A 14,823-nucleotide genomic window follows, 5' to 3' on the forward strand; every position below is an offset into this window, starting at 1 on the left:
AATGTTATTTAAATAAATCATTAATTTCACTAACTTCAAGTCCAATTAAAAGGCCACTTTTACCTCTTAGTGGATGTAAGGCACAATTTCAAAGAGGAAAAGAATTTTCTCATGATCCTGGCCAATATTTATTCCTTAAATGCCATCACTGAAAACAGATTACCCCAGAATTTCATGTCAAAATAAGAGGGAGGGTAACGGGGCCCACCATTATTTGTGCACAGATGTTACGTTAACTTCAGACAAAGGACAGCTGCGGAATTAACCTCAAATATACAAATGCTGCTGCCCAAGTTGCACCACTCTGCCATTAGCTTCACAAAAACAGCATCTCACTGTCTGGTTCACCATTGAAAGGTGTGAAGTTGGTGTACTTGCGCAATATGTATGAATTAAACTTGCCACAGAAAGTCCTGTACATTCAAATAGTCATTTGGTAGTACAGAACATGAGTATTGCTGAAAAAGAGACATGCTGTCAAAACTTTTCATCTTGTACTCATCAGGACAGATTCACAATGACACAGATTGTAAAGGGAACAAAAATTTATACTGCATGAGAAAGGAGTGCTGATTGGTTGGCAAGTGGACTCTGATTGATAGAGGTGTTGCCATGGAGACTGTGCCATGGAACGTTAACGGCCTAGTTTTTGTTTAAATTCAAAACAGGCAGCTTGGGGAACAGCCATTGAAAACTGTCGCCTACAGCGCTGTAGCCACACACAGACCCAAAGCTGTCTCAATTTCCCACTGCCTGTCACTGGTTTGCTGACCTGTATGTGTGTGGGGAGAGGAGCTGATTACAGTGTGTACATGTGTGTCTGTGGGAGGAAAGAGGGGCTGATTACAGCGTGTGGGGAAGGGGAGTTGATTACAGCATGCATTGGGTGGGGGGGGGGAGGAATGGCAATCCTTAGTAGAAAATTAAAAGTTTATTCGACTTGTCTCACCTTAAAATCAATTATGTCAAGTTGGCCCTTGGGGAACTTTGATGTGATGTTGCTATAGATCAGTAATGCTAAATTCAAATGCAAACATCAACAGTATCTGCTGCTTCCTGGCCAAGGTCCATGAGCTGGAGGGGCTCAGACGAAGTAATGGACTGATGAGTACATAAAACAATAACATTTTTACCAAGTACTTTAAAAACGTGTTAATTACATCATATAAAAATGAAAATGTTCATCCATAATAAGCAAAGTTTAATAATTATATACTGAATGTTGCTTTATTGCTATTTTGTTTTTGTTGGCATCTGAGGTCACATTATTTTTTAAGTGTTAAATCAGGTTAAATTGGGAAAATAGTTTGGGGAGCACTGTTTTATGAGTAGAATTTTGAGAGATAGTACAGGCTGAGGCTCAAGGCCAGAATGATAGCTTGACCCTGAAATCTGTAAATCCCACAACAGCATGTACTGGACTCACTACTGGGCAAACATCATGTTGTATAGTAGAACTTCAGAGTTTTTAATTTGTTATTGGCATTTGTGCACAAAAACAGAAATAATACTGACAGGCGTATGCAAATTCACTACCACAATACAAATTCTTTAATTCATAGTCGGAAAAACAAAATTACATCATTTCATTATTCATGAGAAGCTAACAATCCACTGTATATGTCAACATTGTATAGTAATGTTGACTATATATTTAAATACAGTAACAGCTAGCTTTTACCTTTTATATAATCCACAGCAAGGTGCAACTTATATTCTTTCAGCAGCAGGATGGATACAGTTCAAGACTGATCTATTCTATGGAACAGTAGCAATATCATTCTCAACATTGGAACGTTATAGCTGAAGCAGCATATTTCCTGTCAAGCAATCCTGGAACAATGTCTGACACAACTAAAAAAATCATTTAGAGAAATAAATACATACATCATTTGAGTTTCAACAGACAAACCATTACCAACTTCTCCACAATATATTAAGAGCCCTCAAATTATCACTGGTACATACCTTTAGAACAGCCTGTGCATACAGACAAACACCGTCAAGGAAAGTAGTGAAAAATAAAATCGCATACAAAATGAGTGGGAACAAATCTTTAGCCATGCAACTGCATCCAGAGGAAATAAAAACAGCAGAGGATTATCTCCTAACTTGTACAAATGCATTTGAAGTCAATATTAAATAACACACATTTGAATTTTCCAGTGTTACCAGCAGTATATTTATTATTAATTTAGCCAATATGCCTGAGTGAGCTAGCTCTTACTCAGAGCAGACTATTTTAACCCTGATTTGTTTTCTTTTATTGGTTATAGGATCTCGGGCTTTTTTTTTCCTCCAGCCTCTTTGGTGATTTATAACTTAAAGAAAGAAGTCTCTCTTTGGGATGTCAGAATCAGAGAGTTGCTCCTCCTGTGTACTTGGGTCAAAGTATTGGGTGTCAAGGTCAGCTGTTTCATTTAGATCGATGTCTTGCTCATCACTGCTCTCAGCACTATAATCAATCTCTTCAAGGCAGCGCGGCTCATCCTCATCAAGGACTTGAGTAGTAGGACTATAGGTAGAAAAAATGTTTAAAATAGAAGTTCAATAAAGTTAGACAGAAATCCATGCCGTGAAACAAAAAAAATCACACTTGCAGGATTTAGATATATGCAGTTGATTTATTTTAGTATTAAAATGCAGAACATTTTGCTGAAGATAAAGTATCAGACTAACATCCAGCCAATCTTTTCCAAACAACACAGACCCTGATATCAACACACACACAAACACACACGTAACATACATACAAAAAAGCCAAAGATACTGGGCTGGATTTTTGAAGGGCTGCGGAGGAGTGCATGAAGGTGGAAATGTCTGTAATTTCCCACTGCCGGCCAGCGTGCTGATTTCCCGGCATTTTGAACTGGCTGGACTGGTTCGGGGTGTGGTGATGGCTATCTACTGCTTGCATGTGGTCCCCGGCTGAGGCTGAAACTGGGCCGAGACACGAGGTGGTCTCCTGGCAGCATACTGGGGGCCCTGCGCTCCATCCTACAATTTAACACCACCCCTGGCAGCTGCAATTTTTTCCTTTATTCTTCCATGGGATGTGGGTGTCACTGGCAAAGCCAGCATTTGTTGCAAATCCCTAATTGCCCTTGAACTGAGTGGTTTACTAGGCCAGTTCAGAAGGCAGTTAAGAGTCAACCATGTTGCTGTGGATGTGGAGTCACATAGAGGCCAGACCAGGTAATGACAACAGATTTCCTCCCTAAAGGACATTAGTGAACCAGATGGGTTTTTAAACAATTGACAATAGTAGTCATGGTCACCATTATCGAGACTAGCTTTATATTCCACATTTATCAATTAAATTTAAATTCCACCAGCTCCCATGGTGCGATTTGAACCCATGTCCTCAAAGTACCAGCCTGGGCCTTTTGATTACTGGTCCAGTGACATTACCACCACGGCACCGTCTTCTCTGCAGAAGGTTACAGCTGTGGCCACTGGCTGTCACGTGGAGGAAATCCCCCTCCACGATTACAACCTGGCAGTTGTGGCCTCTAAGTTTTTAAAATGTCTTCAGAGCTCACCCACTCTTTCACCTACCTAAATCAGGAGCTTCCAACTCTTTGATGGTGGGGACTGCAGATCTCAGTGCTGGAGGGCATCCTATTGGCTCTCCAGTCTCAGGAGCCTGCCCCACCATCCTTAATTGGACAGGTCTCTCTCAGGCAGCCAATTAACTGGCTGCATCTCAAAAATTGCTTCCAAGGTTCCATCATTGGCAGTTCCAGGTTTCTGACCTGGAATTCAGGCTCACTTTGGGGTTGGGACTCTGGAATAAAAATCCAGCCAGGATTTTAAATGACTGCTGAAATATTCTCAATTAACCTCTTATTCTTCTGTAGGCGATATTTAATGTACGAGGAATTGGGGCTTCAGTGTGTTGTTCCAGAGGGTCAAATGTTTTATGCTTCATTTGTATTTATTTATTTGTCATGCCAAATATTTTATGACACTTACTTGGACGTTTTAGATTTCAAGATATTGAATCTGTTTCTATAATGATGCAAAGTCAAACAAATAACCTAGACTGTTCTGGTTTCCATGTTAGACAAAAGATCCTTTAACACAAAAAAAAAATGTGGAACAATTTGGTTAATAGGAAATTGAAACCAATGTTTCTGATCATGCACTACCCCAAAATGATCAGAAAATTATAGCCACATAGAAAATAGCACATTATACAATGATCGAAATGGAGACCATCAATTTTTTTAAAAGCAGAAACCTGAGCCTTGGTCACAGCGTCTCTATTGGAATTGGGAAATAAAACTCCTTTTACCCTGCCATACACATGCCAAACACATGATAGGATTATTTGTTAAGTGTATTGGGAGATGAGCATAGTTAGTGCATGATTCAATTCATTTTTTAAAAAGTACGATGTTCACATGCATTATTTCATAATGATTCAACAGATAAATAATTTACAGTGGAACAGGGGCCAGAATTTTGTGCTGGTCGGGTGCCCGCAATCGACGGGCTCAGGAGCAGGCGCAAAACACACTTCTACCTGCGATCAGCCCTCAACTGCGATCTTACGCTGGTTGGCCAATTAACCGCCAGCCAGCGTCGAACGCACCCAGAGAAAGGCTCAGTCCTGGGGCTGGGGAAAGGGCAGGCGCCAACATCACCGTGGGCGCAGGTGAGCGCTTCAAGAGAGCTCCCTGAATGCAGGCAGCTGCCTCAGGGAGCTGCAGGCCTGCAAAGAAGAAAATAAAGCCTAAAATGCAAAAAATGTCCATGCAGCACAATCAAGTACCTAAAAGCAGGCCTCATAAAAACAACAGTTTCCAGGTGTTTCTTTTTATTTTAATATGCTAACGGAGGTTTCATCCCGCCCTTGGATGAGGTTTCATCAAAAATGTAAAGCTCGCCTGGCCAATTGGCCCATCCACCAACCGTACGGTTGGATGGGCCATGAAAAAACGCTGACAATTGTGACGTTAATGGGCTTAATTGCCCACTTAACCGTCAGTGGGCGCTGTTCCAGCATTTGCACGCGCGCGCCCGCCAAGCGAAATTTCTCAAGTGTGCGATGACATCAAGATACTAGCCCGACATCATCTCGCGCAATTTCACGCTCATTCGGGTCGGTCGCGTGCCCGCCTGCGGGATGTAATATTCTGGCCAGGATTTCAGCAGTAAAATTGATTTCAACAGCGATGCTACAAAAATTCTACACACTCAAAGTAAAAAACATTTACATGAGAATACATGTAAGGTAGGATAGTGACATGATGAAAGTCTGCGTTTTCTGAGCATGTGGAGGTGGTGAGGAATCTTGCCTGGTACCAGCACATATTGGAAAATGATGTGCACAGTCCATGCAACTTTCCATCCATTGATTTCATTAGCATTATTTTTGTGTCAGCAATAAAGATGATTAGAATGGCATCGCTGCAAGTTTATCAAGGAACAATCTGCTGAAGGTTGGCTGGAAACTTGAGGCTTACGCCTGACACAATGGGGATTTACAAACTACGACTGAAGAAATTATGGGTTGTGGGTCATTACTGCTGCCATGGTAGAATGACTTTTAAGTAAAAAAGTAAAATAAATCCTGTTTGGCAACATTTATTGTTTTTTTTGAGAGAAGATACACTCAGCCACCGGGCTATTTAAAAAGACTGTGGAGTAACAGAAAATTAAAACTCTGTAAACGTGGCAGCATTTAGTTTGAAAGTTAGTCATAAGTGGTATGAGATCCTCTGCTGTATGAGCACAGGTAAATAAGATAGTGCTGCAGCCATCAGCCATCTCTGGAGGTGATGGGAACCACCCGAGGAGCTGTGCAGTCTAGCCATGTGGATTTTCACACACAGATGCTTGCAGCAGCAGGAGCTGTCCCAAATATAAATGGGTGGGATTCTACAGCATCAGGAGACAAAGACATTACATAACTACTTCAGCTTGAAGTGGATCTATAACATAAACGCATATGATACTGTCTTGCTGCAGTTGAGTGAACCATACTGCAATTCAAAGTGGTGGGATAAGGGACTGTCAATCCCAGTCATGTTGCTGGAGATGGGGTGAGGTAGAGTGGGGAGGATGGCGGTCATGGTGGTGAAGGTGTTAAACAGATATGAGGTGATTCATTAAAAGCAAGAAAGAAAAAAACAGGAGTCATCGCTTTGCACACCAAAACACATTAGCATTGGGGGAAACCTGAAAGTAAGCTGCCTTCATGGTTAGCCACAAGAGTACATCGCAGAGAGACTAGAGGACAGGCAGAAGAATTTGAGAGGAAGATTAAAATCCTCTCAAGCTTTTTGATTGGAGATTCAATAATTCAGAATGAAGGTCAGAAATCATTAACTGCTTCTTACTTTCCGACTGGGACAAAAGCAGCAGCCTCTTATGTTATATAAAAAGATAATTATCACACAGTAAGCTGTTTAGAAATTGCTTAGTTTTCCATAATTTAGTCAAAGAATAAAATTAGAGCAAAGGCAGATTTCTTTCTGGTTCCATTCAGACTCCTGTACAGCCACAGATATTCACATGTAATTTTGTTTAAATGACGTCTGATTTTCTCAGCCTATTGTTAGACAGGGTGATGCTCTGAACAACTACACATCTCCAAACACAATCTTGGCACTAATGTCAAGGATATTCACAACAAAGACTACAGCTTCAAATTTTAGCTCCCACTATCTTGTACTGACAAAACTCAATTTTCTTTTATGCGTCTCCAAGGCACCGAGGTAATTCAGGAGCATGTAATGACTCAGAGACATTCTAATTGGTTCCTCCAGTAAAGTGCTAAAACACTTCTTCAAAAGGACCTAAAGTGATTATCTGCCATTAGTGAAAACGTAGAGGTTTGAAAAACAAGGCTCCTGTCAAGTCACCCAGAGCTCCGCAGGAGAGATGCAAAAAAAAACACAAGCAAGCATCCCACCCTGAGTTTCAGAAGTCTCCCCAGGGAACAGCCAAAGATATTACTTGACAGCACTAAGTGCTTTTTAATATTTCATTAGGCAAGTACAGTAGTTCAAAATTCAGCACAAGTCCGCATTAAAGTCTACAACTTCTCAGATTTTCAATGTAATCAAATGAAACCAGATTCCCATTAATTTGTTAGATTCTTAGGACACAATATGTAGAACTGCATCTTTCTCATGAAAAGCAGAGCAATTTCTTTTTACATGAGGTATTGGACCCTGCCTCAGAGAAAATCAGAATCAGGGATGCAACACTCTCTTTGGATAATTCACCTTTGATATCTTTTATCCATTGTTAATTGCTGTGAAAAATTGTAAAAGAATATGGTTTCAGATTGGCTGCACAGAACACAAGTGGATTCCTTGTCGGTGAAGTCCTGAACTTTGACCTGCTCACTACATGGGCACAGGTGCAAGTCCTACTGAGATATATGCGTAAAGTGGGAGTCAGATTTCAGTGCCATCGAATGGAGCCCTAAGATTGATGAAAAAAGCAGCACGAAAAAGTTGAATATGAAACTGAGGTGGTGTGAATTGTCCAACCACAAATGGTTTCCCACTTTGTCCGTAACCTTTCCAGATTCATTACTCCTTGAAGGTTGAGGATGGAATTGAAATTTAATTTTCACTCTCTAGTGACCATGCATTTTAAATCATTAACATTTTAAAACCATTTTTGTATAATTTTTTTATCATGTTTCATATTAAATTTCAAACCTCCAGATTTCTGCATTTACCATGTTAATTGTGCGCATTATAAAAGCACTTATGTCTCCTCTTGGTACAGAAGCATACAATTGAAGTAATAATAGACATTTACAATATATGTCTACCTTTACTTTTAAAAATGTTGCTATCTTTAACATTTATTTGGACACAAAATAACCATGATGCAACTGTTTACTCAACAGCCTCGTAACTAACCAAGTTGTTCCTTATTGCTCATTATTAGATATCTTAGAAAAAACCTACCGCAAACTAAAGAAATACCAGAGCAAATATATGGGTTAAATCAAATAGCTTCACTGAATATACTTAAAGCAGCATATGCAAGAATTTGAACTTGCACAACTGCATTACTGTTGAGGATCTAAGTGACTGGTATAGAAGCCTGGTACTCAGGCCACTCCATAAAAAAAGATTTTTTTTAAAATGATATAAATGAACAAAAAGGAAACTGACATATAGGATGTCCTGCTTATCAGACAACAGGAGAAACTACACGAAATAAATAGCAAAGTTTCTAAAATAAAAGCAAAATACTGCGGGTGCTGGAGATTTGAAATAAGAGAAAGTGCTGGAAAAACTAAGCATGTCTGGCAGCATCTGTGGAGAGAGAAACAGAATTAAAATTGAGTCCAATATTAGTCATAGAGTTATACATACAGAAACAGGCCCTTTGGCCCATCATGTCCGTGCCAGCCATCAAGCTCTATTCTCATCCCATTTTCCAGCACTTGGCCCGTAGCCCTCTATGCTATAGCGTTTCAACTGCTCATCTAAATACTTAAATGTTGTGAGGGCTCCTGCCTCTCCAACCCCCTCTGGCAGTGTGTTCCAGATTCCAACCACCCTCTGGGTGAAAATTTTTTTTCTCACATTCTCTCCAAACCTCCTGTCCCTTACCTTAAATCTATGCCCCCTGGTTATTGACACCTCCGCTAAGGGGAAAAGTTTCTTCCTATCTATTTTTTGTATACCTCTATCAGGTCCTCCCTCAGCCTTCTCTGCTCTAAGTGAAGTCGAGATGTGAAGAGTTTTATGCTGTTGAAAAAGTGGGGTCAAGTGGGGCAAAAGAAAAGGTCACGGGTAGGTTAGAGGGCGGGGGAGATTAAAATATCAATGATATCCTGGAACAAAAGGCAACGAGAGTGGTAATGGTAGTAGCAAAGAAACAAAGCATTGATCCAGAGTAGGTATTATAGCAGAATAAAGGTCAGCGTTGTCTGAAAGCAAAACATGTGAACAAGATACAGACTGGCAGTGTGGAAAAAATACAAAATGGGAGTTCACGGTCTGAAGTTGTGAATTCAATGTTGAGTCCAGAAGGCTGTAAAGTGCCTAATCGGGAGATGAGGTGCTGTTCCTCAAGCTTGCGTTGGGCTTCATTGGAACATTGCAGCAGGCTAAGGATAGAAGTGTGAGCATGGGAGCCAGGTGGTGAATTGAGATGGCAAGCGACTGGAAGGTCAGATCGTGCTTGCAGACTGAACAGAGGCGTTCTGCAAAGCAGTCCCCAGTCTGTGTTTGGTCTCCCCAGTGTAGAGGAGACCGCACTGTGAGCAGCAACTACAGTACACTAAAATCGAAAGAAGTACAAGTAAATAGCTGCTTCACCTGGAAAGTGTGTTTGTGGTCCTGGACAGCGAGGAGGGAGGAGGTAAAGGGGCAGGTGTTACACCAAGGGAAGGTGCCGTAGGAAGAGGATGAGGTGTTAGGGGTGATAAAGCAATGGATGAGGGTGTTGCGGAAGGAATGGTCCCTTCAGAATGCTGACACGGGAGCAGGGGGAAAGATGTGTTTGGCGGTGGCATCATGCTGGAGTTGGCGAAATGGTGGAGGATAATCCTTTGAATGCAGAGGCTGGTGGGGCGGAAAGTAAGGAAAAGGGGAACCCTATCAAAGTTCTGTGAGGGGTGGGAAAGGGGTGGCAGGAGTACAGGAAATGGGTGGGACATGTTGAGGGCCCTGTTGATCACAGTGGGGGGCAGGGAATCATCGACTGAGAAAAAAGTAAGAAATTGAAAATGCCGTTTTGGAAGGTAGCACATCAGAACAGATGCAATGGAGACAGTGAAACTGGGACAACGGAATGGAGTCTTTACAGGGTGTGAGGAGGTGTAATCGAGGTAGCTATGGAATGTGGCGGGCTTATAATGAATATTGGTAGGCAGTTTATCCCCAGAAATGGATACAGAAGAATCAAGGAAGGGAAAGGAACTGCCCTCTTATTCCCACACCCCTTCCAGAACCATGATGCATTCCCCTTGTCCTCACTTCCCACCCCACCAGCCTCCGCATTAAAAAAAATTATCCTCCACCATTTCCACCAACTCCAGCGTGATGCCACCACCAAACACATCTTCCCCTCCCCTCAGCATTCCGAAGGGCCAATTCCCTCCACGATACCTTAGTCCATTGCTCTATCAGTCCCAACACCTCATCCCCTTCCACAGCACCTTCCCATGCAATCACAGGAGGTGTAAAGCCTGCCCTTTTACCGCCCCACTGCTCACTGTCCAAAGCCCCAAACACTTCTTCCAGGTGAAACACTGATTTACTGGTACTTCTTTCAACTTAGTCTACTGTAGTTGCTATTTACAAAGCGGTCTCCTCTACACTGGGGAGAGCAAACGCGGACTGGGTGACTGCTTTGCAGAATACCTCCGTTCAGTGTGCAAGCACGAGCGCGACCTTCCAGCCGCCTGCCATTTCAATTCACCATCTTGCTCCCATGCTCACATTTTGTCCTCTGTCCAATACAATGTTCCAGTGAAGCCCAACGCAAGCTTGCAGAACAACATCTCATCTTCCGATTTGCCATTTTACAGCCTTCTGGACTCCACATGGAGTTTAACAACTTCAGACTATGAATTTTGATCTCTATTTTGTTTCTTTCTCCCCCACTGCTCATCTGTATCTTGTTCTCATGTTCTCCTTTCTGGCAGCAATGTCCTTTATTCTGCAATTAACACCTATGTTGGACCAATGTTTTGTTCGGTTACCATTACCACTCTCACTGCCTTTTGTTCCATGATATCTTTATATTTTAGTTTCTCCCACCCTCTAACCTATCTCTGACCTTCCCTTTTGCTCCACCTGACCCACCCCACTTTTACAACAGTATCCCTCCATTGCATATCTACCTTTCTTCAGTTCGGGAAAAACGTCATTTTGGATTCAAAACATTAAGTCAGGGTGGAATCGTCTGCTCCATCCTGTTTGCAGTGGGTGTCATAGTGGGTGGGGACAGAAAATTTTGGGAGATCGCAAAACTTGGTTTCACATTGTTGTAAAACCAGTTTGCGATTGTCCGCTCCATCAATCAATGGCACACACGTTGGGAACCTAATTTCAATACTTTACCATTTCATTATAAGCCCTGCTCGCCGGAATCATCCCCCCAACACAGGATCATCCAGGCATGTCTGCATGATTGAACGTTGATGTGTTTCACAACTGTACATAATCGGCCTGCATCTGGCGAGCTGCACTTTGCTCAGGGCTTTGAGGTTCGTTTGTCTACTTTGCTTCGGGCAGCACTCACGGTCATCAGCACCAGGCTTCACAGGCAGCACCATATCACTTTTAAGGAGGAGTCATGGGCAGGTCTCTACCTACCAATCCGGCCATAAGGCAGGGCTAGGGTTTGCTTGGGGAAGGGGGAGAAGTGGCCTCAGGCAAGGGAAGGGGCTGAAGGACGAGGGCTGTACTGGAGAAGGTGGGTAGCCCAGGGTGTGTGTGAAGGCACATGTTGATCTGCGCAGGTGGCCTCAAGATGGTGAGGGCTGAGGAGGCAGTCTCCAGAGGAGATGAAGCCAGATGGAGATGTGAGGGTGTGTGAGAGAGAGTGAGTGGTGATGTCCCTTGATCTGGCAGTGAGAGAGATGCCAGTGAATGTGTGATGGACTTGTGAGTGTGTGAGTTTGGAGTGACGAGATGGTTGCCTTACCCTGGCGGCATGGATGATATCATTCATCCTCGTTCTACACTGGATAGCCAACCTCTTACAGCGTTGGCACTGACCATCACTGCCACCAACTCCCAAGCCAGACTGTTGATTGCTGGACCTCTTGCAGCCAGAGCAGGGGTGGTGGACATTACGGCGGGTCTCCAAAAGGCATTCCAGTGACAGGTCACTGAATTCTTCTTGGCTTTCAGGGCCATGTCTTCACTGGAGCAGTCCTGGGCTGCAAGTATTAAGAACTGTGTGCACGGCTACAGTTTAGATATGGCACCCAGAGTGAGGCAATGATGTGGCGAGCGATTCAGAGGCCGCCCGCCAGCAAGACGTTGGGTTTCCTGTGGCTGCATAATTAATGAGATGGGAAGCAGACAATATGGCACGAAAACCCGCCATTGCGGCCAGCGAGTAAAACATCGTTTTTCATGCCCGCTACTGCACTTAGTGCAATTTTGGAACGATTTCACCCTCTGTTTCTCTCTCCACAGATGCTGCCATATCTGCTGAGTTTTTCCAGCACTTTCTGTTTTTATACCAAGTCTCTTACTTTCCTAATATCAAATAAATGGGGCCAGGAAAGAAAAAGGCTTAATTGGTTCCTCCACATTTTAAAGTTGTTGTTCTTTTAAGTCATTTTTTTAAAGAAAGTCTGCAACTAAATTCACTAAAATACCAAACTTTAATTTAAAGTATAGGCAGCTCAAGGTTGAAACACAGAAACCACAGAAACTGAGAGGAGTGAAAATGCAACTCTCCAGCTGTTCTTCATTATCAACTTGGACAAGATTTCTTTTATTAAAATTCATAACTTTATTCTTAATCTATTCGTAGACATGTTATCTTTAGGCACAATAACACTGTGAAAATATGACTGTGCAAGAGGGAAAGTTTCTTAAATAGTCTTGGCAAGGTACCAAACAACATAAATTTTATTAAGTAGCATGATAGTAATAGTTAGGAGATCTAATTACATACATTCTCAAGGTGGAACCATCACATCTTAATTGGTATCTATATAGAGTGAAGTGACATTTAAAGATCATTAAATCTGGGGACAGTATTCTCACGGAGAAAAGCCTTTCTACAGCCATGTTTATCATATAATAAAATTATGTTTAGTGCTCATCGAGTAATATTGGCACTTAATGTGTTTTAAGAGAATTCTCCGAGAGCTTTCTCAGCAATGAGAAAGGAAACTTAAAATATTTATCTATTGCACAAGTAGAAATCATGTACAGTAAGTTCTCACTTAAATTTGTGGTTGCATTCCTGAAAATCGTGACTTTAAGTGAAACAACTTTAAGCGGGACATCGGTTCCCATAGTAATCAATGTTAAACCTGGAGGTAGGTTCTGTAGGACCTTCCTTATCAGAAAAAAAACATAAAACATTATACCCTTTAAATTGAAATACTTTACATTGCTAAATTCCTACATTGGTAAATGAAATAACTTTTAAAATAAAATTATTTCAAAAATATAAAAGAAAAGTGTAACTTTCTACTTATTGTCCTTCCTGCTTGCCACCAATCCTGCTTCCCGAGCCTCCCGCTCCCAGATCCTCCTGGTTTCTGCAGATCCTTCCCCTCCCCAACCATCTGACTTGCAATAGAGTCAGAGAGGTCTACAGCACAGAAAAAGGCCCTTCGGCCCATCGAGTCTGCGCTGGTCAAACAAGTACCTGACTATTCTAACCCCATTTTCCAGCACTAAGCCCATAGCCTTGTATGCCATGGCATCGCAAGTGCACATCCAAATACTTCTTAAATGTTATAAGCGTTTCTGCCTCTACCATCCTTTCAGGCAGTGAGTTCCAGATTCCCACCACCCTCTGGGTGAAAACATTCTTCCTCACATCCCCTCTAAACCTCCTGTCCCTTACCTTAAATCTATGCCCCCTGGTTATTGATCCCTCCACCAGGGGGAAAAGTTCCTTCCTGTCTACCCTATCTATGTCCCTCATAATTTTATACACCTCAATCATGTTGCCCCTCAATCGCCTCTGCTCCAGGGAAAATAACCCCAGTCTATCCAATCTCTCCTCATAACTAAAACTCTCCAGCCCAGGAAACATCCTGGTAAATCTCCTCTGCACTCTCTCTAGTGCAATCACATCCTTCCTATAATGTGGATTCCAGAACTGTACGCAATACTCTAGCTGTGGCCTAAGCAGTGTTTCATACAGTTCCACATAACCTCCCTGCTCTTATATTCTATGCCTCGGCTAATAAAGGCAAGTATCTCATATGCCTTCTTAATCACCCTATCCACCTGTCTTGCTACCTTAAGGGACCAGTGGACTTGTACTCTTGCGTTCTCTCCCCATGCCCGACCCACCCTCTCGCTAAACCTCCTGCTTCCTGACTCACCCTCTCACTGTTCTCCTCTTCCGAACCCACATTTCTATTTTAGATCCAGATCCGGTCCAATCCGGAGCTCTGGGGTTGTGAAAGTTAGAGTCCCGATGGTGCAGAAGCGGAGCTGGGGCTATTATAGTCCATAATAATAGTAACAGAAAATGTTGGAAAATCTCAGCAAGTCTAGCAGCATCTGTGGAGAGAGAAACAGAGTTAACTTTTGAGTCCATATGACTTCTTCAGAGCTGAGTACTTCTCCTTCAGCTCTGAAGAACAGTCATATGGACTCAAAACATTAACTCTGTTTCGCTCTCCACAGATGCTGACAGACCTGCTGAGTTTTTCCAGCAATTTCTATTTTTATTTCAGATTTCCAGCATCCACAGTATTTTGCTTCTGTTATACCCATGTTCTTTTTTAAATGCTTCTGCTTGCTGCTTCCCTCTCCTGAACCATCTGGAGATGAGCAGCAAGGCAGGAGCAGCTGCTTCCAGTCATTTAAAAAAAAACTTGAATTATAACAACCCCAGCTCAGAATTTCTGCACCAGCAGGACTCGCACTTTCACAACCTTGGAGCTTGGGCACCGGATTAGATCTGGGTCTTGAAGTCCCTCTTCAAGAATGCAGGCTCAGGAAAGTGAAGCAGTGAGAGGGTGAGTAAGGGGTTTGGTGAAAGTGCTGATCGTGCGCAGGGAGAGGTCACATGTCGGAAAGTTGTGCATGGGGAGAGGCCGCAAGTCGGAGGGTCGTGCATGGGGAGAGGCCGCAAGTCGGAAAGTTGTGCATGGGGAGAGGCCGCAAGTCGGAGGGTTGTGCA

At 42.6% G+C, this 14,823-nt stretch overlaps 1 protein-coding gene across 9 annotated transcripts in view; it reads right to left on the reverse strand.

The window, feature by feature from the left end:
- Positions 1 to 1,533: 1,533 nt before the first annotated feature.
- agtpbp1 (ATP/GTP binding carboxypeptidase 1) overlaps positions 1,534 to 14,823 on the reverse strand; it is a 360,842-nt gene continuing 347,552 nt past the window's right edge. For 8 of the 9 annotated variants that reach the window (XM_078568039.1, XM_078568065.1, XM_078568001.1 and 5 more), the window contains one exon: positions 1,534 to 2,515. In XM_078568039.1, the coding sequence (XP_078424165.1) occupies positions 2,323 to 2,515 (193 nt within the window). In that variant the 3' untranslated portion in view covers positions 1,534 to 2,322. Of the gene's footprint in view, positions 2,516 to 11,867; positions 11,994 to 14,823 lie in introns of those variants that run through there. The other variant, XM_078568076.1, reaches the window with a different exon arrangement.

This window comes from Cetorhinus maximus, chromosome 2, assembly GCF_964194155.1.
Source record: "Cetorhinus maximus chromosome 2, sCetMax3.hap1.1, whole genome shotgun sequence".
In the NCBI taxonomy this organism is placed as follows: Eukaryota; Metazoa; Chordata; class Chondrichthyes; order Lamniformes; family Cetorhinidae; genus Cetorhinus; species Cetorhinus maximus.